The 27,288-nt window shown below is 42.2% G+C and overlaps 2 protein-coding genes across 8 annotated transcripts; both read right to left on the reverse strand.

Annotated features, from left to right (window-relative positions):
• Positions 1 to 39: 39 nt before the first annotated feature.
• On the reverse strand, positions 40 to 8,108 carry LOC115579125 (acetylcholinesterase collagenic tail peptide-like). The gene is made up of 18 exons (XM_030412634.1): positions 7,994 to 8,108; positions 7,497 to 7,628; positions 7,299 to 7,408; positions 7,099 to 7,218; positions 6,707 to 6,751; positions 6,555 to 6,581; positions 4,714 to 4,785; positions 4,548 to 4,610; positions 4,422 to 4,448; positions 4,287 to 4,331; positions 3,906 to 3,941; positions 3,753 to 3,833; positions 3,149 to 3,245; positions 2,701 to 2,840; positions 2,494 to 2,613; positions 2,204 to 2,333; positions 1,584 to 1,686; positions 40 to 942 (listed from the first exon to the last, which is right to left on the reverse strand). The coding sequence occupies exons 1-18, from the start codon at positions 8,034 to 8,036 to the stop codon at positions 873 to 875; spliced, it is 1,461 nt and encodes a 486-aa protein (XP_030268494.1). The 5' UTR covers positions 8,037 to 8,108; the 3' UTR covers positions 40 to 872.
• Positions 8,109 to 9,347: 1,239 nt separating this feature from the next.
• Positions 9,348 to 18,446, reverse strand: LOC115578336 (cytochrome c iso-1/iso-2-like). Of its 7 annotated transcripts, none has more exons than XM_030411240.1 (7): positions 16,045 to 16,162; positions 13,944 to 13,989; positions 13,759 to 13,812; positions 13,416 to 13,499; positions 13,201 to 13,283; positions 11,750 to 11,927; positions 9,348 to 10,299 (listed from the first exon to the last, which is right to left on the reverse strand). In XM_030411240.1, the coding sequence occupies exons 1-7, from the start codon at positions 16,138 to 16,140 to the stop codon at positions 10,151 to 10,153; spliced, it is 690 nt and encodes a 229-aa protein (XP_030267100.1). In that variant the 5' UTR covers positions 16,141 to 16,162; the 3' UTR covers positions 9,348 to 10,150. The 7 variants fall into 7 exon arrangements, with proteins under 7 accessions (XP_030267100.1, XP_030267099.1, XP_030267102.1 ...); XM_030411239.1 differs by having other exon boundaries at positions 13,177 to 13,283; XM_030411242.1 differs by lacking the exons at positions 13,201 to 13,283; positions 13,416 to 13,499; positions 13,759 to 13,812; positions 13,944 to 13,989; positions 16,045 to 16,162 and adding an exon at positions 18,276 to 18,446.
• Positions 18,447 to 27,288: the final 8,842 nt, after the last annotated feature.

The raw sequence follows: 27,288 nt of genomic DNA on the forward strand, positions 1-27,288 counted from the left end.
CTCTGCCTGTGTCAGCATCAGCTGCTCAGGACTGTGAAGCTGTGTAGGCCCGATCTTTATTAGTGTACAGTGTTTTATTTAATTTACAGACATGCAGGAGATTAACCACGAATCACATATTGCTGCATATGAGCAGGTTCTTCATGCGGCTGCGATGATCACAGGTGTTTTTCTCACCGTTGTTGCAGTATGACATTCATTTTCCTTCTGTCAGGTATTCGAACATTCACTTCAACAGGGCCACACTTTAGCTGGTACATTCACAGCGCTGGTTAAAGCGGTCTGCTGTGCACTGGCACACATTTACATGCAATATCACAGCATTGCACTTCACAAATACATGTTTTTTTTTTGGCAATACATGGCACAATCACATTTAAACACCCTGATTTGCATAATACAGTACAAATACTTTAAATACTGTCATCGCCTCTTTTGTAAAAGGCTCCTTTTTTTTTTCTCTCTGTCATTACAAAAAGTTTAGAACATAGCTTATTTCTGCATCAACAGTCAACAAGTCATACACAACTACAGTATTTCATATGGTACAATCATTACATGTTCTCCGCCATCGCCAGTGTTCGTAACAGTGCTGCAGCCGATGGAGTGACAGTAACAGGAAGCTGCTCCCTGAGGCCAATAAAAGACTCAAAGCTCCAGGAGAGATTGTCCATTCAGAGCTGACTCCCGTGACTTCTCATGGCTCAGAGCAGGCACAAGAGCTCCCCTGTAGCACTCTCTCTTCAGTCCATCAGTTAGTTTTATAGGGGTGAGGCTTCAGTAGAAATCTGAAGTGTGATCCCAGTGATCAGAATGAGGAAAAGTTGCAAAGTTGCATCCTGGCCAGTTTTTTTCTCTCTTCACTTTCCAGTTCAGGTGAAATACTTGCAACCAGTGGAATCAATGAGGCAAGAGTCGGTGCACCTGAGCCGCCCGAAGGACCTGCAGACGACACGGAAGATTAGTCTTTATTACAAGTGCACACAGGGGCCAAGGAGTCTATTAGCCTAGCTTAGCATAAACACTTGGAGCACGGGCAAACAGCTAGCCTGACTCTTTTCCAAAGATAAAAGTGAGTTTTACAAACGCTTTTAAAAAGGTGCAAGGTACAATTTCACTTAGGACAAACAGTTATTTGCTTCATCCATTCCAACGCTCCTGTGCATGCACTGTAAACACTTCCAAGCTCCCTGTCCGGACTGCTAGCTGCACGGCTAAGAGAGGTAGTTACCGAACGGCAGCTACATTTGGCAGCAGTAGCGGTTAGCTCTGGTTACATGCTGACCGCCATTTGTTTTAAGAAATAATTTCCGCCCTGTGTGTTGAGCAATTCCTTTAAGCGTTAAGTACAGCACATAAAACTTTGGACAGTATAATGCACCATCATCTCGGAACGGTTTCAGTGACATCACAGTAAAAGTACAGTAGTTCATTCGGGGGCGCTTTAAAATCCCCAGATCGATGCAGTATAAATGTACTGCTGATTAAAAAGTCACTCTCATTGTGCAAACTTGGCACTGAAAGATCTCAAGAGAAGAGAAGCAAATGAACGACACGTGTCTGAACCTTGTCAGTGATCTTACCCAGGAAGATAGGATTTGCAGGTCTGATAACCAAAGTCCTTCCCATCACACTCCTCCATGCCCTCATGTCTGTAGCCGTCTCCACAGTAGGCCCACTTACAGTCTGATGTGACGGAGAAGAGGGGGGTGAGGAGAAGGTAGTGGCAGAGTTTGGAGAGAGCGAGGGAGAGAAGGAAGGAGGAGAGAAAGATGACGTTACTAACTGCTTTGGCAGTCCTGTGTGTTTCTGAGATGCCAATACAGCATTTTCCTGCTAATTAAATTGAAGAGAGAAGGAGAGAGAAGTGAGAGGATGGCAGGAAAAGAGAGGGTGAGATTAATGAAAGATCAAGGAAAGGTTTCACTGTGCTTACTGCTTTTATCCTCCGCCACGTGGGTTCAGGCTCTGTGGCGTACAGTGTTTAGGCGCTGCAGGGTGTCTCGTGAACAGCTGGGTATCAGACAGCATGCTGGTGTTTGTGTAGCAAAAAGTCTACGATCTGCATGTTTGTTACGTCTCACTTCTGGGTTTTTACCTCAATTCTTATTGCACTGTTTGTCACAAACAGTGATATCAAGATAATCTGTGAATCAGACGTTTTTTAAGGCAATCAAATGAGCAAGAGTTGCATTTAACTCACTGAGACAAGCATCAGTGACAATCTGGTTTCCATCGTCACACTCCTCTCCGTGCCCGGCCTGGACCTTTCCGTCCCCGCACACACCGACCCTATCTGGGACTTTCTCTGTGGACTGGAACGGCTGGAAGGGCTGGACGAGTTGAGGGAAAAAGAAACATGACTTACAGAGTCGGTTGACCCAGGAGGGAGTGCTTATTACACTCTTTCCCACTGAAAAACCAAAGCCAGAAGGATAACACAACTATCTATTTAGGGAGACGGATAAAAACTTGACTGTTGTTAGTGATTACCTGTATGGGCTTCCATCCGTCTTTGTCTCTGAAGTAGAGCGCCCTCTGATCCTTCCTGAATGCCACCGCGTTGTCCAGATGTAGACCCTCCATCTCCTCCTCACTGTTCACCACAAAGATCTACACACACAGAGAGCAGAGGAGTAATCATTGACTCAGTGTCACCACAGATTCAGGTGGGATGGTTTTATGTGAGCGGGGTCTTACTGCAGGGACTTTGTCGGAGCCGCCCCGCTGTGTGTAGCTCCCGTACGGAGCATTGTTGGTTCCGAGAGTGGAGTCGCAGTCGCAGCGGCCCGGTGGACCTGGAAGACCCTTCTCTCCCTTTTCTCCGACGAGATAGAGACCTGCAAAAAAGACATGAATCGACAACTATTCTGGTTATTGATTGTGAGGATGTGCTGCTTTTCTTTGTCATTCATGTGAGTAAATGACGAGTCTTTGGGATTTGATCTGACAAAAGAAGCAATCTGATGGTTTCACTGAGGACTCTGGGAAACTTTGATGAGCATCTTTCAATAAAACAAATTAAATTAAATAATGAAAATAATAGTTTTTATGCAGCTCTTCAGCCTGTAAGTCATAAAACTGTCATTACATTATAAACTGTAATTACAGCAGATTGTGTACGAGTGTGTGAGGTACACTACTGTACCTGAGGCAGGTGGTCCAGGTGGGCCGGGATGGCCGTTAGGTCCTTGGGGTCCTGGGGGGCCCATGACTCCTGGTGCTCCGGAGTGGCCCTTCATGCCCTGTACACACCAGGCGACAACACAATATTAGAAAATACACACACACACACACACACACACACACACACACACACACACACACACACACACACTCTGAAGGTGACCTACATGCAACTGCCACTTGTTCACAGCTGTGATAATCTAGTTGATGGGGAGAATGTGTGTGTGTGTGTGTGTGTGTGTGTGTATGTGTGTGTGTGTGTGTGTGTATGTGTGTGTGTGTGTGTGTGTGTGTGTGTGTGTGTGCATATATGAATGTGTAGACTGAGAAGATCTAAGACCCTGCAGCCCCTCAGGAAGTCTATACTTAGAGCTGGAAGTAAAACTTGAGTGACTGAATTAGCCCGTGAGAGGACGGAGCGGAGTGTCAGTGCATCACAGCAGGATGTTTGAAATGTGTGGAATATTCTCCGCCAACATGCGTCTCACACACACACACACACACACAGTCCGGACTGTCCGAACACACTGTGCACATGTGCGTCACTCATCCTGGCTTTTTGTCACCTGTTTGCCTCTCTTCCCAGGCCGTCCAGTCGGTCCTCTCTTCCCTGAGACTCCTTGCTCTCCCTTTGGTCCCTGCTCACCCTGGGAGAGGAGTTGATGGATAATCAGTTTTAATCAAAATCCTTAATGTGCTCATTATTGAATCGTTCTTACCTTCTGCCCAAGCATCCCAGGCAAACCAATGGAACCCTAAAAGAGTCAAAACGAGAGCTTAATGTGTGAAAAGCCATTAAGTCAGCAGAGCAGCGCTCATAAAAGGTTTTAATGTTCATTTAATCTGTGTCTGAGATAGAAGGCTCAAGAGAGCTTGAAACGCACGGACCAGAAAGAAAGTGTTTGAAGCCACGAAGCACTTTGGATTCTAACCAATAATTGTTTTAGAGATTTTCACTGCCTAATGAAATGATTATTCCATTACAACACAACGGGAGGCGACGTCAAGCATAAATGGGCTGTACAGTGTAACACAAGGCAACGTTTTCAGAAACAGTTTAATGATCTGCAATAAAAAGGAAATGGTGTTTTTCCACCGACCTTATCGCCTTTTGGTCCTGCTGCTCCGGAGTCGCCACGAGTCCCCTGTTAAAAAACAGAAAGCAGAAGGAAACATTAAGAGAGGGTGATGTAGTTGTGTAGCCGCTGACGTGTGCACTGTGAAAAACAACTCACCTTCTCTCCTTTGTAACCAGGCAAGCCCTGCGAGGACAAGGAATATAACAGCAGATATTATAAAAACAGTCAAAGAGAGACTAAAAGAGTCAACAGTGTGTATGAGGTTGTGGATTTGTGATTAACCTTTGTCCCAGGTGGTCCCCTCAGTCCTGGCAGGCCCATGAGCCCTGGATCCCCCTTCTCACCCTAAAAGAAACATACAGATGTCATGTACATTTGTGTAAAACCTGTGAGGAGACCACTGTACTTAAAAATGTGTTCATCACTCGAGCAGGTGGACGAGTCTTACCTTAGGTCCCTCTGGACCGGGCCATCCTGGTGCTCCTTGTTTCCCCGGGAGGCCCGGAGCTCCTGTCCGACCCTACACACACACAAACACACACACAAACACAAACACAAACACCAGGCTGAAGCTTCAACAGAATAATGTTACAACCTCCTTGACTTAATGAGCTTAAAGAATTGGTTCAACAGACGTATTCACTTTTTTGCAAAGGGCTGCAAGTGTTTTATCTTTCAGTCGCATGAAGTTATTTGTGATATCTTAGCGTAGCCTCTACAGAATAGTTGAGCTGTCTTCATTTGTTCCAAGCTGAACTCAGCCAACATGGCATGAGGATGTGTTGGTGGTGACACTTGTCTCTGCTGGGTGAGATCAGCGAGTCGGAGCGTCGGGAGGAAACAGTGATGTGCTAATGAGAAACTCTGGCTTTGCGTAAATACTGAAAACAATCGCCTGCTTCGTGGAAATGTAACACGATCACCCATCATCACCTCTTAAATTCTAAACAGGATTTGTTTAATCTGCACAACAAGTGAAGTGTAGAAATGACAGTTTGTGGTTTTACAGGTGTGTGTGTGTGTGTGTGTGTGTGTGTGTGTGCTGGACTATTTCTTGGCCGGGTGTGGCGACTACATCAGGACGCCACTGGCTGCCCGCCAGCTGCTCCTGATATCGATCTTCTCATCTCACTCTTAAGAAGAAGGCAAATAAGCATATTTCCCAGAATGTCACTGGGCTGATTTGTGATTTTGTGCTGCGCCATGTCTGCTGCTGATCTGCAGCACTTTATGTTTGTTCAGATTAGGGCTGCACAGTTAATTGCAATATAATAAAAATAGCAATATCCTGCACATTTTTGATAAAGCTCAAGTTTGTGATGCAAAACCGCATCATAATGAAGTCTTTTTGTGCTGTAGTACCCGGCCTATAAATCTTATTATCCAAATGTGAGAAAACATCATTATTTTAATAATTTTTTCCTGTGTTTTTTCTAGTTGAGATGCTTCTCTCATGACCCTTCCCCCTCCTGATGTTCATGAAGACTTACCAGCTTAAATAAGGGTCAGAGTAAATACGCGAGCAGAAATGACCTCCTGTGATTTCCTAACCGGACATGACAGAGGACAAAACGTAGCGTGCAAAGCTTTAACAAGACCACGGAGATTTCTAATTAGTGAACAGGAATAAAGGCTTAATTGATCGAACTCTATTGCCAGTTCCCTCCAAGCATGAGAGCCAAATATATTACACAACAGCCTCACATCAGTGTAACACCTGGATGAGCACCCCAGAGCTGCGGCCATGCTACAGTGTGCCCTCGTTTAGCTGCCTGTCATTAAAGCGGCAGCCTGCAGAGACACCGCGGACCTGCTGCTGCCGTGTGAAGTGATTTATCACGGAGAGCAAAAGCACTTAGGGAGATTAAAGTGCAGAAGTGGAGTGCTGGAGAGCCTGGATCAGCAGAACTGGAGTCCAGTACGAGGGCTAATGGAGCCAGGCCAAGGAGAGGAGGGGAGAGAGGAGGAAGACGCAGAGGAGAAGGAAAGAAACGATGATAGAGAGGTGAGGAGCGGGAGGATGATGGGAGTCATCCAGGGATGTGATCAAACTTATACGTGGTTAAAGCGGCTACTGAGACTAATGCAGCATGACCCATTTAGCAGCTGCAGAGGGTATTCTGAGCACATCGACAGACAAATCACATCACAGAGATTGAGGATGCATAGAGGGGACAACGGAGGCAGAGAGAGAGATTTCCAGATCCCATTATTTCCAAGGACATGCGAGATGGACCAGAGAGAGATGAGCGAGGGAACGAGACACGCAGGAGGGGAGGAGCGGCTCACCTTTGACCCCGGACGTCCAATTTCTCCCTGGAGGAGGACAAATGAGGGGAGAGGAGATGTAGCACTCGTTAGCGCACACAAGGACACACACACACACACACACACACACACACACAAATACTTCAAGACCAACAAAACTACAAAACACAAACCTTCTCCCCTTTTGGTCCTCTTATGCCGGGTAATCCACCAGGACCCTGAAAAATGACACCAGATTTATATCCAGCTCACATACTAACAGAGCGAGCTACATCCGTAGGAAAATCAATACTAAGAAGGTCATTTTGTTGAATTTCCATGCTTGTTGAACAATACATCTGCAGCAGACAGGAAAATATCAAAATATCAATTCAGAATGTTCGTCATGGTTTTAATACTTAAATTCTGCACATCGATTCACCAGAACCAGCAGCGTTCTTAATCTTTCCTCTGTAACGTTTTCCCTGTGACATTATTACAGCGTCTGTCTGATGGATGCATCATGTAATCATATTGCAAAGTTGCCATGAATGTGAAGTTTCCAACCCTGAAAGAAGGGCTTTACCTCCGGGCCCTGGGGACCTGAAGGTCCTGGCGGTCCAGGTGAACACCCAGGTGTCACAGGTTTCCTTACTTCCTGTTCTCCTCCTCCGAAGACACTTGGCTCCAAGAGGCTCATATCGTCCTTCAATCAAGAGAAGGGAGATTAAACCAGCACACATGTGTGTGTAAATGAGGTGTGAGTGTGTGTTTGTGAACACCTACAGGGATGCCTCTCTTCCACAGCTTAGGCGGCGGAGGGAAGAGCGGCGGCGGAGGTGGTGACATGAGGCAGCAGGGTTCGAAGCTCAGCGGCTCACCCAGAAACCTGAAAGCTGAGAGGAAGGCAGAGAGACAGGACGTGTCACTGACAGTCTGCGGGCAGCAGGTGTGTTCTCTAACAGCCGGACTGACACGACTCACCTGAGCGCCCTGAGAGGAAGCTGTCCATGGAGGTGTGACGGCACTGGACCCACGCGGGACACAGAAGAAGGTGGAAAGACACTGCAATCTTGACAAGGTCCATCCTGCTGGTGCTGCTACACTTTACTGTCCCTACGACACACACACACACACACACACACACACACACACACACACACACTTTATTTCTGCTGTCTGAGCTTAATGCACATCCTGGCAGCTGTCACCATCTGATCTCTCTCTCCTCACAGCATAATGAACTTGTTGCAGCTCAACACTGCAGCAGATGCAGCACCGCTGTATGTCCACAGCGCCCCCCCCACACACACACACACACGTGCCAGGATCAGACCTGCCACTCAGGTTTATAACAGAAGTCAGCAATAGTAAGGCTGTCACGGTTCCCCTAACACAAACATCCTCCAGCATGCATTCAGCTGGACGCAACAAGAAGACTTGACAAGTCTCACAAAAATGATCATCCCGTGTTGACGCACGTGTGTTCTGCAGAAAATGTGATGCAGCTGCTTCAATCCGCATCCAGCACGTCCAGTGTGATTCCTGTCTACTTATACGTGCAGCATGCTGTGATGATGCAGGGCGTTAATGGACGGGATGTGGTCTCAATGCACAGGATCCTTCTTACCTTGCACAGGAGATGACGCCGCACTTGTAGACGCGCTGTGCGGCTCCTCTAACCCAGGTGGACTGCGCGGCGTGCCGTCGGTCCCGCTCACTGTGGCTGCTCTGACATCTGGCGCGCTGTAGCCAATCGGCACCGCTAATAAATCTGATCCACTTGTCGACCCGCTTGTTTCCCACCGCCGGTCAATAACAACACAATTGAGGAGGGAGGACCTTTTTTCTGTCCCAGCAGAATCCACTGAGTGGAGGCGGCTCGGTCCCAGCGGGTCTCTGGATCAGAACCTCATTAACTGGTGTGTCATCTGGATCGACGTGGGTCCGGCTGGCTGGATAACAGGGTGGCACTGGTGTTTTAAGTCAGCGTGCTTATACTGGGTCAGACACGTTTCTGGTGGGCTGTCACCGGTGAAATGGCGCCCTCTGCTGGATGTTGTAGTGCACAGCAGAAATCAAAGTAAAATAAATATTGTATATTCTTATATAACTCCACTCTGTCAGTGATGTGGTGAAATATGTCACACCAAAAATAAGAAGTATATAATATCAGATACATTCTGTGAGGTAAGGACACCACGAGTACAAACAACTTCTGTTTTGCATTTGTCTGATTGTTATAACATTTATCCCTGAATACAAATTAATGATTGAATGGCTTTAACAGAAAATGTAAGGATACCCAGCACGGACTCCACAAGTCCTGATGATTAATGTTACCCCACAATGCAAACTTAATGTGAGGACGGCGTCTTTGTGTTCCAATAATACATGAATAAATAAATAAATTAATAAATCTGCCATGGTTTCAAACACTGACATGATCGGGTCCAAAAGTCTGACACCAATAATAACAACACTTCTAGCTTTGAAATATGTCCATGAATTTTAGAATACTGACATTAATATGACACTTCAGAATACCCAGCATGGTGGCAAACACTGACATGTCGGGTCCAAAGATTTGAGACCATTTGAGTACAAACACTTATTTTGCTTTTGTTTTGAATTGAATACTATTTTTTCCAATATCAGCTTCACATTTGTATTCTGTTATCTCTTCGAATCATGTTTCTGATGTTGGGCCTCCTTTCCTTTGTTAACACGGTGAAGCCGAAGACATTCCAGACAATAATGTGCTGAACTAACTTTACAAAATGAATACAAGTGGAAGTAGACCATAAAAACACAGTGTGGAAAGAATGGACTACGTTTTTTTTGTTTTTTTTATTTGCACATCCGTTTTCTCAAGTCAAGGTCAATGAATTGTTTAGAAAAGAAATAACAGTATAAAAGTATAAATAGTACACTATGGTAACTCAGTAAAAGGCATGTGATGTTGCCCAAATATAAGCACTTAGCAAACTTTAAGAATTGTAAATTACACTTTAAAAAACTGCTGTTTTATATAAAAAATTACACATCTCTTCGACCACACTTTCCTTATGTATACAAAACATTCTCATTTTAAAGTGCATCTTTATAAAAATCAAAGGAATTAATCCAAATAGATTTAAAACAGAGGATTAAAACAGAGTAGACCCTCAAGAACCATTAAATGCACGTTCCAAAGTCTCCCCATTCTAAGACTGTAAAAGGAAAAACCTATAAACAGAAACAGACTGAGAACAAGTAGTCAACGCAATACACAAGAAAACCATGAGCAGTTATCAACAGTGCGTTAAGAGCTAAAGTGGCGTGAATGTAAAGTTTCTGTGTCAGCAGAAGAAACATTTGAACTCGTTTTACAAAACCCAAAAGCGCGGCTGCCCCTTTAAGAAACCTCGACTGAGAGTTGTCGAAGGCTGACTCACACTATAATCAAAAACAGTCTCCGACACACAAAACAGGGTGGCAGCAATGATGGAGTGAAACACAATGTTGTGATGCATGTTTTAAAATATCTATTGTAAATGATGAACCTCTCTGAAATGAAAACAAAGAGCACAATGTTTTCGTTGTTGGTAGGTGTGATGCTCCTGTCCACAGCTGTGTGTGTGTCCTGTGTCGTCAGTCTAATTGGAGGTGGCGTCCTTTAAATAGGTGATGATATCCGCTCTTTCCTTTTTCTTTCTGATCCCACTAAAGATCATCTTGGTGCCAGGAATGTACTTCTTAGGGTTTTTAAGGTAAACATCCAGAGTGTCCTCGCTCCATACGATACCTGGAAAACAAGCACAGACAACAAACACACGTGGAGGTTTGAAAATGTGAACAATATCTCGGGACAAATCTGCCTTCTCACACATCTGTTAACTGTGTTTAGGTTTTATGGACTCATGCTGGAGCAGAGCTCAGAGTCAGAGCTGTGCTGCCTGTTCAGACCTGCTGCTCTGACAGAAAATGCAAAGACCCAGCTGCTTCTCAGCTTTATGGCAGTGATTGTGAAACAGCTGTTACATGTACCTAAAAGTTCAGGTGAACATGAACATGTTGCATTCAGGGTAGGAAGGAAAGACAGTTGGTGATTCTGGGTTGTAAAAACATAAAAGTCTGAGTGGAAATCCTTATGAATTAATAAGAACAGTGTTGGAAAACAACTGGATACTGAAACTTGAATCATACAGTATCAAAGCATCAGAAAAACTGCTTTTGCTTCATGAAACCTTGAATAAAGTTACTTATTTCAGGGTTCGTACACATTTTTCAAGGTCAAATTCAAGCACTTTTCAAGCACTTTTAAGGGTCATTTTAAGATTTTCCAGCACCTCACTGCTGGGGTAAAATACGTATCTAAAGGAATATATATACTTGTGATTTTTTTTCTTCACTTTTTATAACAATTATGTAAATTGTATTATGCTGTAAACATCTAAAATTATATTTCATAATAGCAAAAACTTCAGAAATTAATTATCCAGTCTGATCCCAATTTTGAGAAAGCCACAGAGTTATAATGTCAAGCACTTTCAAGCACTTAAACTAAAATCCAAGCACTTTTCAGACCTTGAAAACACAACATTGAAATTCAAGCACTTTCAAGGATTTCAAGTACCCGTACGAACCCTGTTATTTCTCTGGGTTTGAACGTAGGTACACAACTCAATAAAATGTATAACAAAGTTCAAGTCATTCCTGCAGAATTCCTACATATTATGTCTTTAGGAACTGACGAATGTTTCTGCAAAAAATGTAAAACATTTGCTGGTTCCTGCTTTTTAAATATAGCATTTGCTGATTTTCTTTGTCATCTATGATGTTAAATGAAGAGTCTTTGTGGTTTGGACACATTATAGACTAAACATTGAATCAATTACTGGTGAAAATAGCTGGCAGAGTAATGGACAATAAAAAATATTTGCGCAAGTTATTTCATTGTGCTTCTGGGATCTCCATTCTCCCTAGACAGCAACTGGAAACCTTCCCTTGGTCATTTCATGCTGCCACGCGTGTCACATTTTGGCCATGAAAGAAATCATGAGACACTGAATGCTGGATGAATAAAAATCCTGCATAATTCATCTGAAGCCTGATTTGATCTCCATATTAGTTCAGGACACAAGAGAGGAAACATCCAGGCTGCACATGTGCTCTCCTGTGTTTCTCATCTGCCTTTTAGTAATCTACAAATCAGCCCGTCAGTCAGTTTCTCTGAGGTGTTCTGTGATCCATACCTTTATCGATGTTGGCCTGTGTGTAGGAGAAGCCAGGTGCCTGTCCCGTCTTCCTCCCAAACAGACCCCACAGGTTGGGTCCGGTCTTGTGGCGTCCCCCCTCATCCACCGTGTGACACTGGGAACATTTCTGGACAAACACCTTCTTCCCTTTCTTAATGTCCCCCATGTCCAGCAGCTGGGTGGAGAGGAAGAGATGGTTATCAGTGTGTATCCCTGTGAGTGTTACAGTCAGCCAGACAACATTAATGTGTTGTTAGACATGAAGAGTGGAAAAATACCAGTGAGTCCAAAGAGACTTCTGACATAATGTAGGCACACAAGTTACCCTCAAACTTCCGGATTACTGTCGAGTCATTAAACATGACAACAAGCTAAAATTGTAGGTTTAAAATACAAAACAAAACCTAAAAGTGTGTTTGTGACGCAGGGACAATTCTAGGATCTGACCTTTGGGGGAGCTAACTGAATGCAGCTGGCTGCATCCCTTTTTTGTGTTTCTTCAAACTTGTGGTGGTTCACAAGAGAAGAATTAACACTAACAATTGCCTCTCAATTGCAGGACATACTGACGCAGCATCAAAATGAGTTAAGTCTGTAAACGCTAGGAGCCTTTTCCCCAACAGCACCATCTGATGTTGTTTCAAATATTTTGTATTGTGAAGCAAACAGTTTATCAAAAATACAGCCATCTTGGTTTATGCAATGCTTCGTTGTTTTGTGATATAAATAACAAAAGTTACTACAGGTAAGTGATAAATGAAAAACAATAGCTGGGAGAGAAAATAAAGAAATATACAAAAAGTAAAAACATAAATAATAATAAAGTAATTAAGTGAATAACTCCCTCCCTGTTGTGTTCCATGTTCACCTGGTCTAGCTCCTGAAGTGAGTCGTATATAACTGAAATTGCATTCCTCTCCCTTGTGCAGTCTCTGAGACACCTGTCCAGCTTGTCAGGGGTAGCGTTTCCAAAATGGTACAGGTGTGTCCTTACAAAATGTCTGACTTGGAGATATCTAAAAAATTCACTTTTTGACAGACCATATTTCTCTTGTAGTTGTTGAAATGACACAAATGAATGACCAACGTACAGATCTCCCACACAGTGCAGTCCAAGTTCTTTCCATCTATTGAAGCCTCCGTCTACAATGGAAGGGGTGAATGATGGATCGGCTGATATTGGGAGTGTAAAGGCCGGCTTCCTGAGTTTGGCTTGTTTTGATATTTGCCTCCAGATCTGAATAGTGCTGTGTATAATTGGGTCATAGCTATAATATGATTTCGGAAGGTGGATGGGAGACATCACAATAGCACCAATCGAATAGGGAAAACAATCCTCTCGTTCCATGTCCAGCCAGCTGGCGAGCACAGATGTCTCATCCAGCCAGTAGGAGATGCATCGAATATTTGCTGCCCAATAGTACTTCAGCTGTATCTGCAGCAAACACCGATGCTTCCGCTTGCTCCTCTATCTGTGCCTCTTTGTGCACCTCTCCGGTCTGCTCCAACTCTCCCTGCTCATCGCTTTGTCCTTAGTAAAACAATAATGACATAAATATTAAAGAGAGATTACAAAGTCATCCATGTAATGACTCTAAATATAATGTACTTTCTTTTTATAGGTAATTAGTGAGGTGGTTAACAATAAATGCCCTTTTCTCACCTGCTTCTTCCAGGTCTTGCACTATCTGTCTTTCCTCTCTCTCTCCATCCTGCTCTTGCCCTCTCTCCATCCTCCTCTCTCCCTCTTTACATACATACAAACGTTTTGTAAGGAAGTAGTTATAAAACTTTATAATTATACATGATACATAAAGCAAACACGCTGCAGTGGGCCAATTTCTGGTGTAAATACAGCAAATGTAAGCCTACATTATAACCTGTCAATGTGCAGTGGGACAGAGCAGTTTTAAAAGATTGAGTAAATAAATGCGGGCAAATGCAATTAATGTGGTCAGAAAGATGCTAATTATTATGGCCTTCAAACTACCTGTTCATGTTCTCACCTGTTTCTTCTTGTTCTCTCTCCTTTTCTCTCTCTCTATCCTCATCTACTGGTACTGTCCACCAAAAAGACAAAGTCATAAAGTGTAAAAACTAACAGCAAATAAACAAATGCTAACTCACTAACATGTACTCATCTATTAAATATTTAGTTGCTATACTACTAAATGGCATTACATTCTCTCACCTGCTTCTGGCTGTTTTCTTCTAAAGAAATACAAAAATATGTCCATCTATGGAAAAGCAGACGAAGGGTTTAATGTTCCAGAACGGCCAAGATGGTCATTTTGACTGTTTTCAAAATTATAACTTTGTTGAATGAAAAAATGCAATACTGCTGTTACATGACTTTTCCCGAAAGTGGCTGTATTTAGAATAGTTTTTTTTATATAAATTACACAAAAGAAAAAGAAAATACATGTTTTACCTATTTCGGCCATAAGCAGTCATACTGACCGCACATCATTTCCCGGGTTTCATTGTTACACTTTTCACGTGGTTTGCTGCTTTCATTGTCTCTCGTCTCCAGCTGTGCTTCTTTGTGAATTTACTTGCAAGTTACTAATTATACAGTTGTATTAAACAGCCTGGTTGACACCATGAGCAAACAAAAACGGGAGTTGCCCCGTCCGTGAAACAGCAAGCGGAGCTGTTCAACACGAAGTTGCTGAAGTGATGCGACTCTGACTGTGTACCAGGGAAAGCCGAGGGAGAATGTTTAGTAGTTTTGGAATTCTGGCCCTTTTAGTGTTAAGATGGTATCCTACAGTAGCCTATAGTGACCATGAATCCCCCTTCTATCAACAGCCAGTTTAAAAAGCAGGCTTATGTACAGTAAAAAAAAAAAGAAGATTCATGTCTTTCAATCGCTAGCACTATGTTTAGTCTACTAGCTGCTAGCACTATACTATTGCCACGATGCTCCACCAACAGTGGTGCGCACAGACTTTTTGAAACGCAGGGGTGAAAAGAAAAAAAAGGGCACTTTAGCATGCGTTTTTGCCTCCCAAGAGGGCAGTTTATCATGTTTCAACCAGCCAAGGGGACAGTTTAGTGTGTTCTGCAAACCAAGAGGGCATTTTAGCACGCATTGTGGCTCCCAAGAGGGCACATCACTGTTCACCAACCTGACTAGAGACTAGGCTATAGATTATTTTGTGCCACATTAACTTGCTGATAGACTTGGCATAAGACACATTACAGTGACATTTCATATCTTGCATATTTTGCCGCTGGGCAACATGTTAACTCTGTGCAATTGAATAGCGAGCGCTAGCTCTTAGCGCCCTAGCTAATCATGCTACTCATCATTACAAGCCTATTTTGTGAACTTAAAGGAGAACTTTGGTCGATTTAATCATGCAGCTTCATTGCTCAAGCTACCCTTGACTTGCCAGTACCGAAGACGCGAACAAATTTGGTCCAACCATTACAGAGCTCCGTGAACGGAGATTTAGCATTGAACGCTAACAGCATGGGTTCAGAACTTTGCACTGTGTTTTAAGCGTCTTAACATGCTCCACATCTCACACCAAAAGTTATGCAACATCAGCAGACACCTTAGCACACAGCACTGTAGCGTGTATGACTCAAACTGAATAAAAAAGTAGTTAAAACAGTGTGTTTGTGCGAGCAGTTACTTACCTGTTTGTTGACATCCGTGTGTTCCGGTAGCTAGACCAAACTAGTCAATTCGTCGTGCGTGCACTTACTCCCTCACTGGCGGAGACGGAAACGTAATCCAGCATTTCCGTGTTTATGTTCATAATGTACATGTCCATGTTACAGCCTGTCATGAGCCATGAGCCTTACAATAGCCTGTTAAGCCTGTTAAGTGCACGCTCGATGGATATACTAGTTTGGTCTAGCTACCGGAACACACGGATGTCAACAAACAGGTAAGTAGCTGCTTGCACAAACAGTTCGATTCAGTTTGAGTCATACACGCCACAGTGCTGTGTGCTAAGGTGTCTGCTGATGTTGCATAACTTTTGGTGTGAGATGTGGAGCATGTTAAGACGCTTAAAACAGTGCAAAGTTCTGACCCCATGCTGTTAGCGTTCAATGCTAAGTCTCCATTCACGGAGCTCTGTAATGGTTGGACCAAATTTGTTCGCGTCTCCGGTACTGGCAAGTCAAGGGTAGCTTGAGCAATGAAGCTGCATGTTTAAATCAACCGAAGTTCTCCTTTAAATGTAAGAAGAGACATTGATGAAATCGTATTGTGGTCAACTGCTGTTTAATAGACATCTGACAGATTATGTCAAGGTCCTAAAATGAATCATTACCTGGTCATTAGTGTTACAACACACTGCTCCCGATTTTTCTATGATCCAGCTGCACCACAGGTAGGGCTGCTCGATAAATCGAATTTTCATCGTCATTGCGATATGAACATGTGCAATAAACACATTGCACAAGACTGCCTGACACGCAATGAATACAAAAAATCATTTTCTTTACATGCGCCATGCATGCACCTTGAGCATGCCAACATTTAGCCAATCAGACGGAGCCCTGGATACAAGGGCCAATCAGATGAAGCCCCAGCTAGCCGTTAGCTACCCTGACAGAATTAATCAGTTTGGTGGTGTTTGCCAGGTTATGATGGCTGTGAGAGGAGAGAAAAGCCATGAAAATGTGGTCGACGAAGACCTTGTGGTGAAAAGAAACAGCACTTCTGCTATATGGACTTATTCTGGATTCAGGAGAGACGACGTGTTACAAACACAGGTACTGTGTAAAACATGCCGAGCAGTTGTTGCGTGTTCTAGAGGAAATACAACCAACATCCATCACTACCTGCAATACAACCAAGACCTACACCAACAATTCAAAACTAACGTTAGCCTTCATTAACTGTATAGTTAATAATATGCAAACTTTAATATTTGTTTATTTATCGCAGTTATATTGTCATGGCAATATTGAACTGTGTTATCGCACAGCACAGATTTTCAAACTGAACAGGATTGTGAAAAAAAAGGATATACGATTTGAGGACTTAAAGGGATATTCCGGTGTAAATTTAATCCATGGTTTAACACACCGTGAAACTGTGTTAGACTCCCGCTCGAGAGATCAAGTTAGCAGACCGCTAATTTACAGAGTTTTATCAACCTCAGAAACTACCGCATGACAACAATACACTGCAGTAAATGGATCCAAATATAAACCGCCACCAAAAAGCCACAAATAATGCTCAGAACAGCACCAAACTTCAGCAACAGTACAAATAGGGTCTCAGCACATAGTCCGGGGCATCTAACCTCCGCTAGCTTAGCTGGATTTCTACTGAAAAGCTGACTAAATTTACCACTCTTCTGCAGCAGCTTCCTGTTGACGGGAAGTCCCGACGAGTCGATTACTGAGTGCAGTAGAGTTCCGCGGCTCATGGATGAAAATGTATGATTATGACTCCATGGAAAAGCAATCAAAGTTCATATGTGTCTTACCTGCCAGTTTATAACAGTTATTATCGAGAGCGAACAGGGAAAAGAACGGAATTGAGCATTTCTAACCGCACACGGTAATCGTCGCGTCGGGACTTCCCCGACCCGGAAGCTGATGGAGGAGAGTTGAAATCTGTTTTTAGCTTCACAATAGAAATCCAGCTAAGCTAGCGGAGGTTAGATGCCCCGGACTATGTGCTGAGACCCTATTTGTACTGTTGCTGAAGTTTGGTGCTGTTCTGAGCATTATTTGTGGCTTTTTGGTGGCGGTTTATATTTGGATCCATTTACTGCAGTGTATTGTTGTCGTGCAGTAGTTTCTGAGGTTGATAAAACTCCGTAAATTAGCGGTCTGCTAACTTGATCTCTTGAGAGGGAGTCTAACACAGTTTCACGGTGATTTAGACCATGGAATAAATTTACACCGGAATATCCCTTTAACGATAGGACGGGCTAAGACAAGTTCTGGATGGGCTTGAGCCCCCACAAAAAAGGGCTAGCCTCGCCACTGTGTGTATCACTGTGTGTGTTACAGTATGTATCACTGTGTGTATCACTGTGTGTGTTACAGTATGTATCACTGTGTGTATCATTGTGTGTGTTACAGTCAGCCAGAAGACATTAATGTGTAGTAACACATGAAGAATGGAAAAACACCAGTGAGACCAAAGAGATGTCTGACATACTGTGGGCACACAAGTTACCCTCAAACTTCCGGATTACTGTCGAGTCATTAAACATGACAACAAGCTAAACGTGTAGGTTTAAATACAAAAGAAAACCTAAAGGTGTGTTTGTGAGGTAAAGCTTAAGCTAAACACCGACTAGCTTGAATTAAAAAGACAGCTATGACTTTAAAACTATGTCTCCTGCTGTCACTAATAGTCCTGTCAACACAGACAAACACAACACTGCGAGATAAAACTGTAAAATAGTCAAAGAGTGTGTTACAGAGGCTGATGGGACTCAGACAACACGTACCTTCCTCCTGTGACAACACAACAAACAAAGCTAACAAACAACAACACTTTCCCGCTTTACCTGCCGACACTGTGTAGTTCACGTACCCTCAGGAAAAAAACGTCTGCTCTCACTTTCTGTCGTCAAACTTCTTCGTTTCGTGTTTTCCCTCGATGCTGTGAGGTGTCTGCTCGCCTCTAGTTGTAAACAAGCTTTGTACTGAACACGACCGGATTTGAACCACCGAGCAAAACGACTCAAATTTCAGGTGGGAGCGGCTTTACTCGGGTTAAATAAGATGTTATTAAACGTGATTGCACAACTGGGTGAAGACGACGCAGGAAAGTATGCGGGACACACCCATCCACCTTCCAGCGGCAGGTGAGGTATGTGTATAATGCACGGGATTACACTTACTGCTGAAGCTGAATGGAAAACACTCGCTGACACTGTACAGACAAGTTGGAGGATTATGTCAAAATGTGTCTTTTGCTAGTCTAGTGTGTGATAGTGTCTACTTCTCCCACAGCCCCTGAACCCCTCAACGGTCACCCCCCCTCCTTGAAAGGATCAACACATTAACACTTAAACTGTCTTATTATTTAATGGCTGACTTGATTATTAGGCTGATGAAAATGCATTATTATAATAAAAAGCAGTATGAACAAAATGGAATGTCAAGTATTTTACTTTTTATTTACTTCAATTTTTAAGGCACCTAGAATAGAATAGAATAGAATAGAATACACCTTTATTGTCACTATATACATGTAGATTGAAATTTTGAATTGCCTTCTCTTCAGGCCAGTCGAAACAAATAGTGCAAAGTACGAAAAGGAAAGTAAAGTATAATGAATAAAATATACAAATATATACACATATATACAGTAAAACATATAAAAGGTACCAGCTTAAACAGTGTAATTGTGCAAAACAGTTGTTTGAGTATTTCCAATTTCTGCTACTTTACAGAATATTTACACTACATTTATTATATGATCATGATATAAGTTAGCCAACTAGTTACTTTGAAGATGCAGCACATTTTTAAATTATGTATTTTATCCAATTAAAAATAAAGATTCCAATAATCACAGAAATGCTGAATATCAGATCTGCTAATCGATAATCTGTTAACTCATAGTAAACAGTGTTTCAAATGTATGTAAATATTTGTTGCCAATAACTTACTTGCACTAGTATTTATGATTCTAGAAAACTACTTTTAACAGCTGATACTTTAAGCGTTTCACCTTTACAGAGGTAATATATTAACACGGTATCTTTACTTTTACTCAGATTGTTTTGAGTCAATAGGCCTTTTTCTCTGCAGACACATTTATATGTCAGGGTAGTAAAACATGAGGCATGTATTATAATACAATAACAAATGGCTGAATTCCATTTAGTGGCTTCAGTGTCAGGGTCCTGGTATTGTTCATGCTGGCTCACTGCTGTCATTACATACTGGGACACTGGAGGAGATTAGAGCCGTCGTTAATGCCAGAGGTAACGCCTGTTTGTTCTCTGTGACAGGTCTGCTGTAATGAGGAGAAAGCCCAGGTGCAAGTGCTGTGATGAATGATGCCCCTGCTCTGTGATGTGTCATAATAAGCCATCCTGCATAATACCAGGGCGTGACAAGTGACGCATCGGAAAGGAATGCAGCCATTATTAATGGTTTTAATTGACCCGGTGCTCTTCTTTCCCGGACAAGTGTGTGTTCTGTGGGCAAGGTCCACAAGAGCAGACTGATTCAGTCATTCTGTCACAGCATGGACTCAAAATGTGTCATGAAGATATTTTGGTATACTTGATAAGCAGCATTCCTTATTATAACACAAAGTGTGGTGGGAAGTAAAAAAGTACATTTACTCAAGTACTGAACGCCATTTTGAGGCACTTGTACTTAATTAGTTTCGTTTTAAGCCACTTTATACTTCTATCCCGCCACAATTCAGAGGCAATTCTTGTACTTTTTATTACACTGCATCTATATGATAAACTTTAGTTACTAGTTATTTTACAGATTCTGATTATTAATACAAAATCAAATTAAAAGATACAAGATAAGATAAGAATTTAATGCTCGGCAGGGTGATATTCAGAAGCTGTACCCAGCAGTCTGAGAAGTAATCTACCACTATCAATATTAAAGTGATGTAAACAGTAATTATAATCCAATACCATAAATACATTATTCTGAAAGTGAGCCATTCTTCATATGGAGAACTTTTATTATTAGTGATTTGAGGATATTTGATACTTTTAAAGATGTTTCTACTGAGCCTCAGTCATTATGTGGATTGTACATAAACATAATTTATATATATATATATATATATATATATATATATATATATATATATATATATATATATATATATATATATATATAATCCACATAATGATTGTAAAGCGATCATGAGATGACAGATGATTTCTCTTTTTTCATTTGTAAACACGATAGGCCTTTAATATTCAGGAACATAGTAAAGTGCCAATAAGGTCACATGTATTTATCATGTTATTGATCATTCATCCCTCCTCTGACCTTTCAGAGATCACTGTGACTGCGCCTGAATAAGGTCCAGCTGCCCGTGATGGATCCAAGCTTCACTCCAGACTCTGGCTCAGGTGGACGGTGGCTGAAAGCTGCCGGCACCCTTTATTTACCTCTCACTGGTATGAAGGTAATGTACATTTTTTCCTACCTTTGTTCATTTGAGGAGTTATGATTTAAGTCTGAATCCTTGGATTTGTACCTTCTGTGTCCGTTTGGGAACTGTTTTGTCTGTGGACACCATGAATGATGTTTGTCTCCCTCTAGTGACCAATCACTGCACTGACAGGCTCGTCAGTATGTTCATGTCAGCACACACACATGTAATTGAAGAATTGCATACATTGTGATCGTTGTTATGGTTATGTTTGCCGACTGTAGCATATAGAGTACGTTAAGGTGATCTTCCACGTGCTTGTTATGCGTTGCTTTAGTTCACACGATTTAAAAGACACAAAAATATGAGTAAGACTCACTGTCATCATCAGTCGTCAGCTATATCTGCAGCTTGCTTGATTTAAAAACAGAATCCAATCCAAACAGTTTATTGAACATGTGTAGAAGTGAATAACAGGAGAAATAAACCAAAGACTCGCTGTTCAAAACGGAATGCAGAGCGTCTTATTTTAAAATGTCTCTGAGAAAGAAAAAGAAAAGGTTTCTTTTGCATTTAAACATAGTTATAAATACTGAATTCCATTTATGCTCCTTTATCCCTTAAATGTGTTCTCATAACGATAATATGCAGGACTCAATAAAAGAATAGAATAAAAACCCAAAGCACTTGCTTGTAAACTTTTATTGTTCATGTTTAGGATATGTTTTCTGTAACAATAATAAAATTTTATTTAAATATTTCTACTTTTGTATCTATTCATCAACATGTTTGCAGTTTACATGCTATAATACACTTCAGCGTTGTCCTTTCTGATCCTCTTTCATCCTGTAAAGGTTTTTTCACGCTTCTCCACCTCTGAGCCGGTTGTAAAGTCAAAATCTTCAGTCCTGTGGGGAGAGAATATGTAGTTCCTTTTCAGATATAAAATGAATTTAGATTAATATTGAAAAGACTTTCCTACCGCTCAAATCCAGCGTTCACTATCTGGCCAGAGTCCTCAGCAGCCTCCAGTACAGACTCCTCCTCCAGGGTCTCGCCTCTTCGACACCGTGACACTCTGCACACATTTCAAACATCTCCCAAGCTCTTCCAAACCTCTGAGGCATGTTAGGGCTCGAATTTTGGGCCCCCTCGTCATCAACATAATCACTGTTCCTGCCGAAGCGCATGGGCATGTTGTGGTGCATGTTGAGAGGTGGGGAGGTGGGCGGGTAGAGCTTGATGATGGACGGGAAGCTGAATTTGCTCCTGCTGGTGGGGGTCAAATGCACTTTTAAGCTCTCAGGATCCAAACTCCTGCCCATCTCACTTTTTGTCTGGAAACAAAAACATGTTGTTGCCAAGATCGAAGGAATTATTTATTTTCTTCGACTTATATGATAGAAAATGATTGTGATGGCAACATAGCATAGAAAATAGTCAAACACTCTCACTCTCTCTTACAGTAAAGGTCTAAATTGACAGTTATCAGTCATTTTACCCATTTGCCAATGCTGAAATAAAAACCAATGATGCATTCACTGCTGCACTATAATGTGGGACAAAATGGGTGAATGTGATATCACTGAGCGGCAGATTACTTCCAGTGTTACATGGCATGATAACACATATATTGGACTCCCTGTATGTGAACATGAACATAATATTTGGCCAGAAAATACACTTTCCTGTAAAAAAGATGTGTGGCATTATAACCAGTAGTTTCAGTTAATTCATCTGCACAAAACACAAGGAAAACACATTTTCAGATTGCTCGTTTAATCCAATCAGCAGCCCAATACTCTAGAATATGCCTTTTAATATCATAGATGGCCAAAAATGCTACAAATTCTCACTTTTAAAATGTAAGACTATGATAATTTTCTAATTTTTTGATTAAAAAAAATTGCTTAACCGATAACTGATAATATTTTCAGCTGTAAAATAAAACCTAATGAGACAAATCTGTGTCCAGCTCTTACCTTGTATGATTGTAGCTGCTTCCTCACACTATGTCTTCCATCGCTGTCGCTCAAACTTCTGTCACTGTGGATCGACTTCCCAGAGACGCGCAGGTCAGACGCCTCGGCCCCTCCGAACACCCAGAGCATCAGGAGCGTTGACAGGAACGCTGCGGTCAACATGTTGGCAGCAGGAGACACTTTTCTCTCAGGACAGCAACGGGACAACTCTCATTTCCTGCCGCTATTAAAGACCCGTGAATGCATACGTCACCTGTCGCGTGTGATACACACATATGCATATATACCTCCAACATCAGCCTCATTTAGACTGAGCACATTCCTTTCACAGTAATCAGCTCTGAAGAATATATCTGAAAATGGAAAGAATGTCCTAATTGGACTCCTGAACGAACCAGTTGGCCTTTTTGTGTCAAAGGATGAACGTGAGAAAGTGGGAGCGTGTTTTAATGGACTGATGGACAATAAACAGGACGAGCAGCACTGAAAGCAGCAGTTACACAAGTTGATGTGTTCCATTCTGTCATTCATCTCATTAGGCTGCCACTTGTTCACTGAATCTTATCATTTTTCCTGTAATAAAGAAAAAAGGTGAAAGTGAAAATATCTCAATTTGCGTGTAGCTACTGTTTTCCCTTCTGCATGCATCACTCTAAATATATTAAACATTTCCACAATTTAATTGTCCTTAAGAGCCACATTATTGCTTGTGAACAGTGGCTGCAGTTATTGTACATTTACAGCACTGCAATTCTAAATGGTTACAGTGGGGAGAGGTGATACCTGGTTAATGGCCTTGTATAATACTAAACAAAGAAGAGAAGTAACATTATGAGAAATATGATCCGGTGTTTCTGGAGGCTGGTGTGTCAGACATATAAGCCGGTGATATTCTTTACTTTGGTTGATGTCAGGAAATCCCATAAAAAGACCAAATGAACTAAAGAAAAATAAATTAGCCTGTTTCTAAATACTTTCCCACCACAGCTTGTGTTCTGCTCTCTGCAGCACTGAGCCCACTCACTCCTACTGAAGACGTAAATCTTTAAAAATCATTCATACTTTTATTGTTTTAAATGGCGTGGGAATTTTCCCGAAAACACAGCAGGGATGCTGTTTCTCTGCTTTCAAACATCCAGAATAAGAAACTTAAAGAGGTACTACAGTGATTCAACATTGCACTTCCATAAAGTTTGTCAGCATAAGGACAAAAACACTCGCACACTAACCTTCATGCAACGCCATGATTTATTTCTGTTGGACGCTCCATGCTGGGTAAACACCAACATCAGCTCCATGTCACATCTGGAGTTCCACCAGTCATCTGACCACGTGTGACTGATTATAAGACACTGTTTTTATAATCAGACCTGCTGTTTTAGCTGTTGTTGGAGCCTTTTTGTTTGTTTAGTTTATCGCTTAGAGACGTATTTTTGACAATTTTGTTGTTATTTCTGTTATGGATTTCTGTTGTTTTATGATCTATGTGTTGAGTTGTTTAATTTGATCTTTATGCTTGGACTGCGCTGTATTTTTTTGTTTTATTGACACTTTGCAATTTTATTTTTATTTCTATTTTGCTGCGGTTGTGTTGATAAGGACCCCTGGAAGACCTGCAGCCATGTTGTGCAAGCTGAACAATGTCATGAAACAAAAAAACAACTAACACACTATCCACTTAAAGGGATATTCCGGTGTAAGTTTAATCCATGGTCTAACACACCGTGAAACTGTGTTAGACTCCCTCTTGAGAGATCAAGTTAGCAGACCGCTAATTTACGGAGTTTTATCAACCTCAGAAACGACCTCACGACAACAATACACTGCAGTAAATGGATCCAAATATAAACCGCCACCAAAAAGCCACAAATAATGCTCAGAACAGCACCAAACTTCAGCAACAGTACAAATAGGGTCTCAGCACATAGTCCGGGGCATCTAACCTCCGCTAGCTAAGCTGGATTTCTATTGTGAAGCTAAAAACAGAGTTCAACTCTCCTCCATCAGCTTCCGGGTCGGGGAAGTCCCGACGCGACGATTACCGAGTGCGGTTAGAAATGCTCAATTCCGTTCTTTTCCCTGTCCGCTCTCGATAATAACTGTTATAAACTGGCAGGTAAGACACATATGAACTTTGATTGCTTTTCCATGGAGTCATAATCATAAACTAATGCTCCACACAGGCCTGCTGTCATACATGTCAAGTCTAAGCCAAGCCCGGGAGAACGTGATGACATCATCGTGTGTTCTCGAGCGAGACAAAGCTCCTCACCGACCGATAGAAGACCTTATAATTTTCACAGGTTGCGTTGCACTTTTAATCAAACTTTTTAGGTGAAAAGTAATCTGATGTTATGAATTGAATTGACGGAGTACCCCTTTAAGTTGAACCTCCTGACCAGAGTAGATGAAGCCAGATCAGACCTCATGTTGTGTGAAGCTTTGGAGCAGATGTGTTCTCAGTGTCAGTCGTATCATGCAGTAATCAGTGTTTCACCTCTCAGTTCCTTCATGTGCGACTGTAAACTGCACCGTGTTTGGAGAATTTGCAGTCCAATTAATCAGTTTTATCGAGGGAGGATCTAATTAAATATCCTTCTCAGATTGGCTCATATCCTGTTTGAAGTTTTTGAATAAAAGCTTAAAGGAAACTAAAACAGGAGGTATTTTCTCCTTCTCTGTTTGTTAAATGAATCTGCTGCTTTGTTTTCTGTATTTCAACGTCTGTATCTGGCAACCGCTGAACCATTCAGCCGTGATTCGGAGCGCAGGAGTCGGGGCTGACGTCACTCACCTGTCCTGTTTCAGATGCATTGATGACTCACCGGAGCAGAATGTGAGGAATGCCTGGTGTGAGACTCAGGTTGACAGTGACAACGCACAGAGAACTTAAATTTGATCCATGCGTCATGACCCTGACATTGTTCCCATTTACCATGTTGCCATGTCCAGTCCCACCTCTGAGCACCGATACAGCCGTTTGAAGCGAATCACATCTGGTTTTAGTGAGTCAGTATCAACCTTAAGATGTTTTTTATGGCTCCGGTTTCAGTCTATCTTTCTGTATTATCATTTACCTCCCACCTCTCCTCAGCCTTTCTCTCCGTGCTCTCCCTCCCTGACCCCGGCCCCGGCTCGCAGACTATGGGGTTTGGGATTTACGATCCTGTCTCTGAGTCTTATCCGCTGAGGGCTTCCCTGTACCTCAAGCCCTCCCTTTGTTCTCTCAGCGAGCACTCCCTCAAAGACCTTGTTCTCCGCCACTGTAATTCTCTCTTCTTAATGTTTTTAATGTGCATCCCTCGCCACCCCGGCGGCCTTTTCATCTTTCCATTTTCTTGCTTTCGGGCCTCCTCTCCCTCCCGTCCTCTCTGCCTCTACATGCTGTCCACTTGCCTGAAAACAGACGCTGCTTCTTCGATAGAAAGATTTATTACATCTCAAACCTCCCATATAACAAGTTTTTGACTTATTTTGACTCGTGTTTCATACCAATCGCAGAGTATGTGTAGAATTTCCTGCAGTGTTCATCTGCCTGTCTTATAATTCAAGTTTCTGACTGACAGGGCGAAGATAAATAAAAGTAGAGCCAAGGAAGAGACAGAAACAGGAAGTAGGATGAAACTGAACACAATGCCACTGTTGATCCTCGCCTGTCTGGGATCTGGCAGTGTTCCCAGAATTCCTCTCCAGGACCGGGACACCCTCGGTTTCCCAGGATGATTTGTGTGACTGTGCCGTTATCCCCCCCGTTGAGCTGATTTATGTGGAGTTTTATCTTCCCCCCTCACTTAGACATCAGCGGGGTCATCATCACAACACTTTACATGCCCGTACACTCAGCGAGGAGACACATTCATCAAGCCCTCGTGATGGGTTACAGTTTCATCAATGATCAAATCCATTTCTGCGGGATCGCTGCATTATGATGTATGGGAAGACGCGCTGACGCCGGGCAGACAGACGGGCAGACAGACAGACAGGCTCATGCTACAGTACGTGTCAGTCTGTGTTGGGTCGTTTTGATTGTGGCGGATGATGATGATGGAGTCAAGACCGCATCCAATAAAAAGATGTGGCCCATTAAAACTTTGGGCCTATAGCAGGTTCAGGAGACGGATGTGAAGCCAGACAGGAAGCAGGAGCTCCAACTGAACATTTCTTTTCTTACAAAGACAGAACGAGTTCCGTGTTTAGGTATTTTAACCTGTTACACATGCACATGAAAAGAGGAAAAGACTGTTAATAGTCCTGGTTAGTTTCCCTCTGATGGTGGTACAGGATAAGACATGATATCTGTAAAATACTAAAGGCTGACAATATTCTCAGGTCTCGAGAAAATGACCAAAACGAAGGATGAGTTAGTCTGATTCAGTCTGAAAACATAAATCTTTATGGAATCATACATTTATGTCAAAGTAAATATACGTTTAAACAAAAAGATGGGCACGACCGAAACACAATCAGTGTTCAATCTG

This window comes from Sparus aurata, chromosome 3 (genome assembly GCF_900880675.1).
Source record: "Sparus aurata chromosome 3, fSpaAur1.1, whole genome shotgun sequence".
Taxonomy (NCBI): domain Eukaryota; kingdom Metazoa; phylum Chordata; class Actinopteri; order Spariformes; family Sparidae; genus Sparus; species Sparus aurata.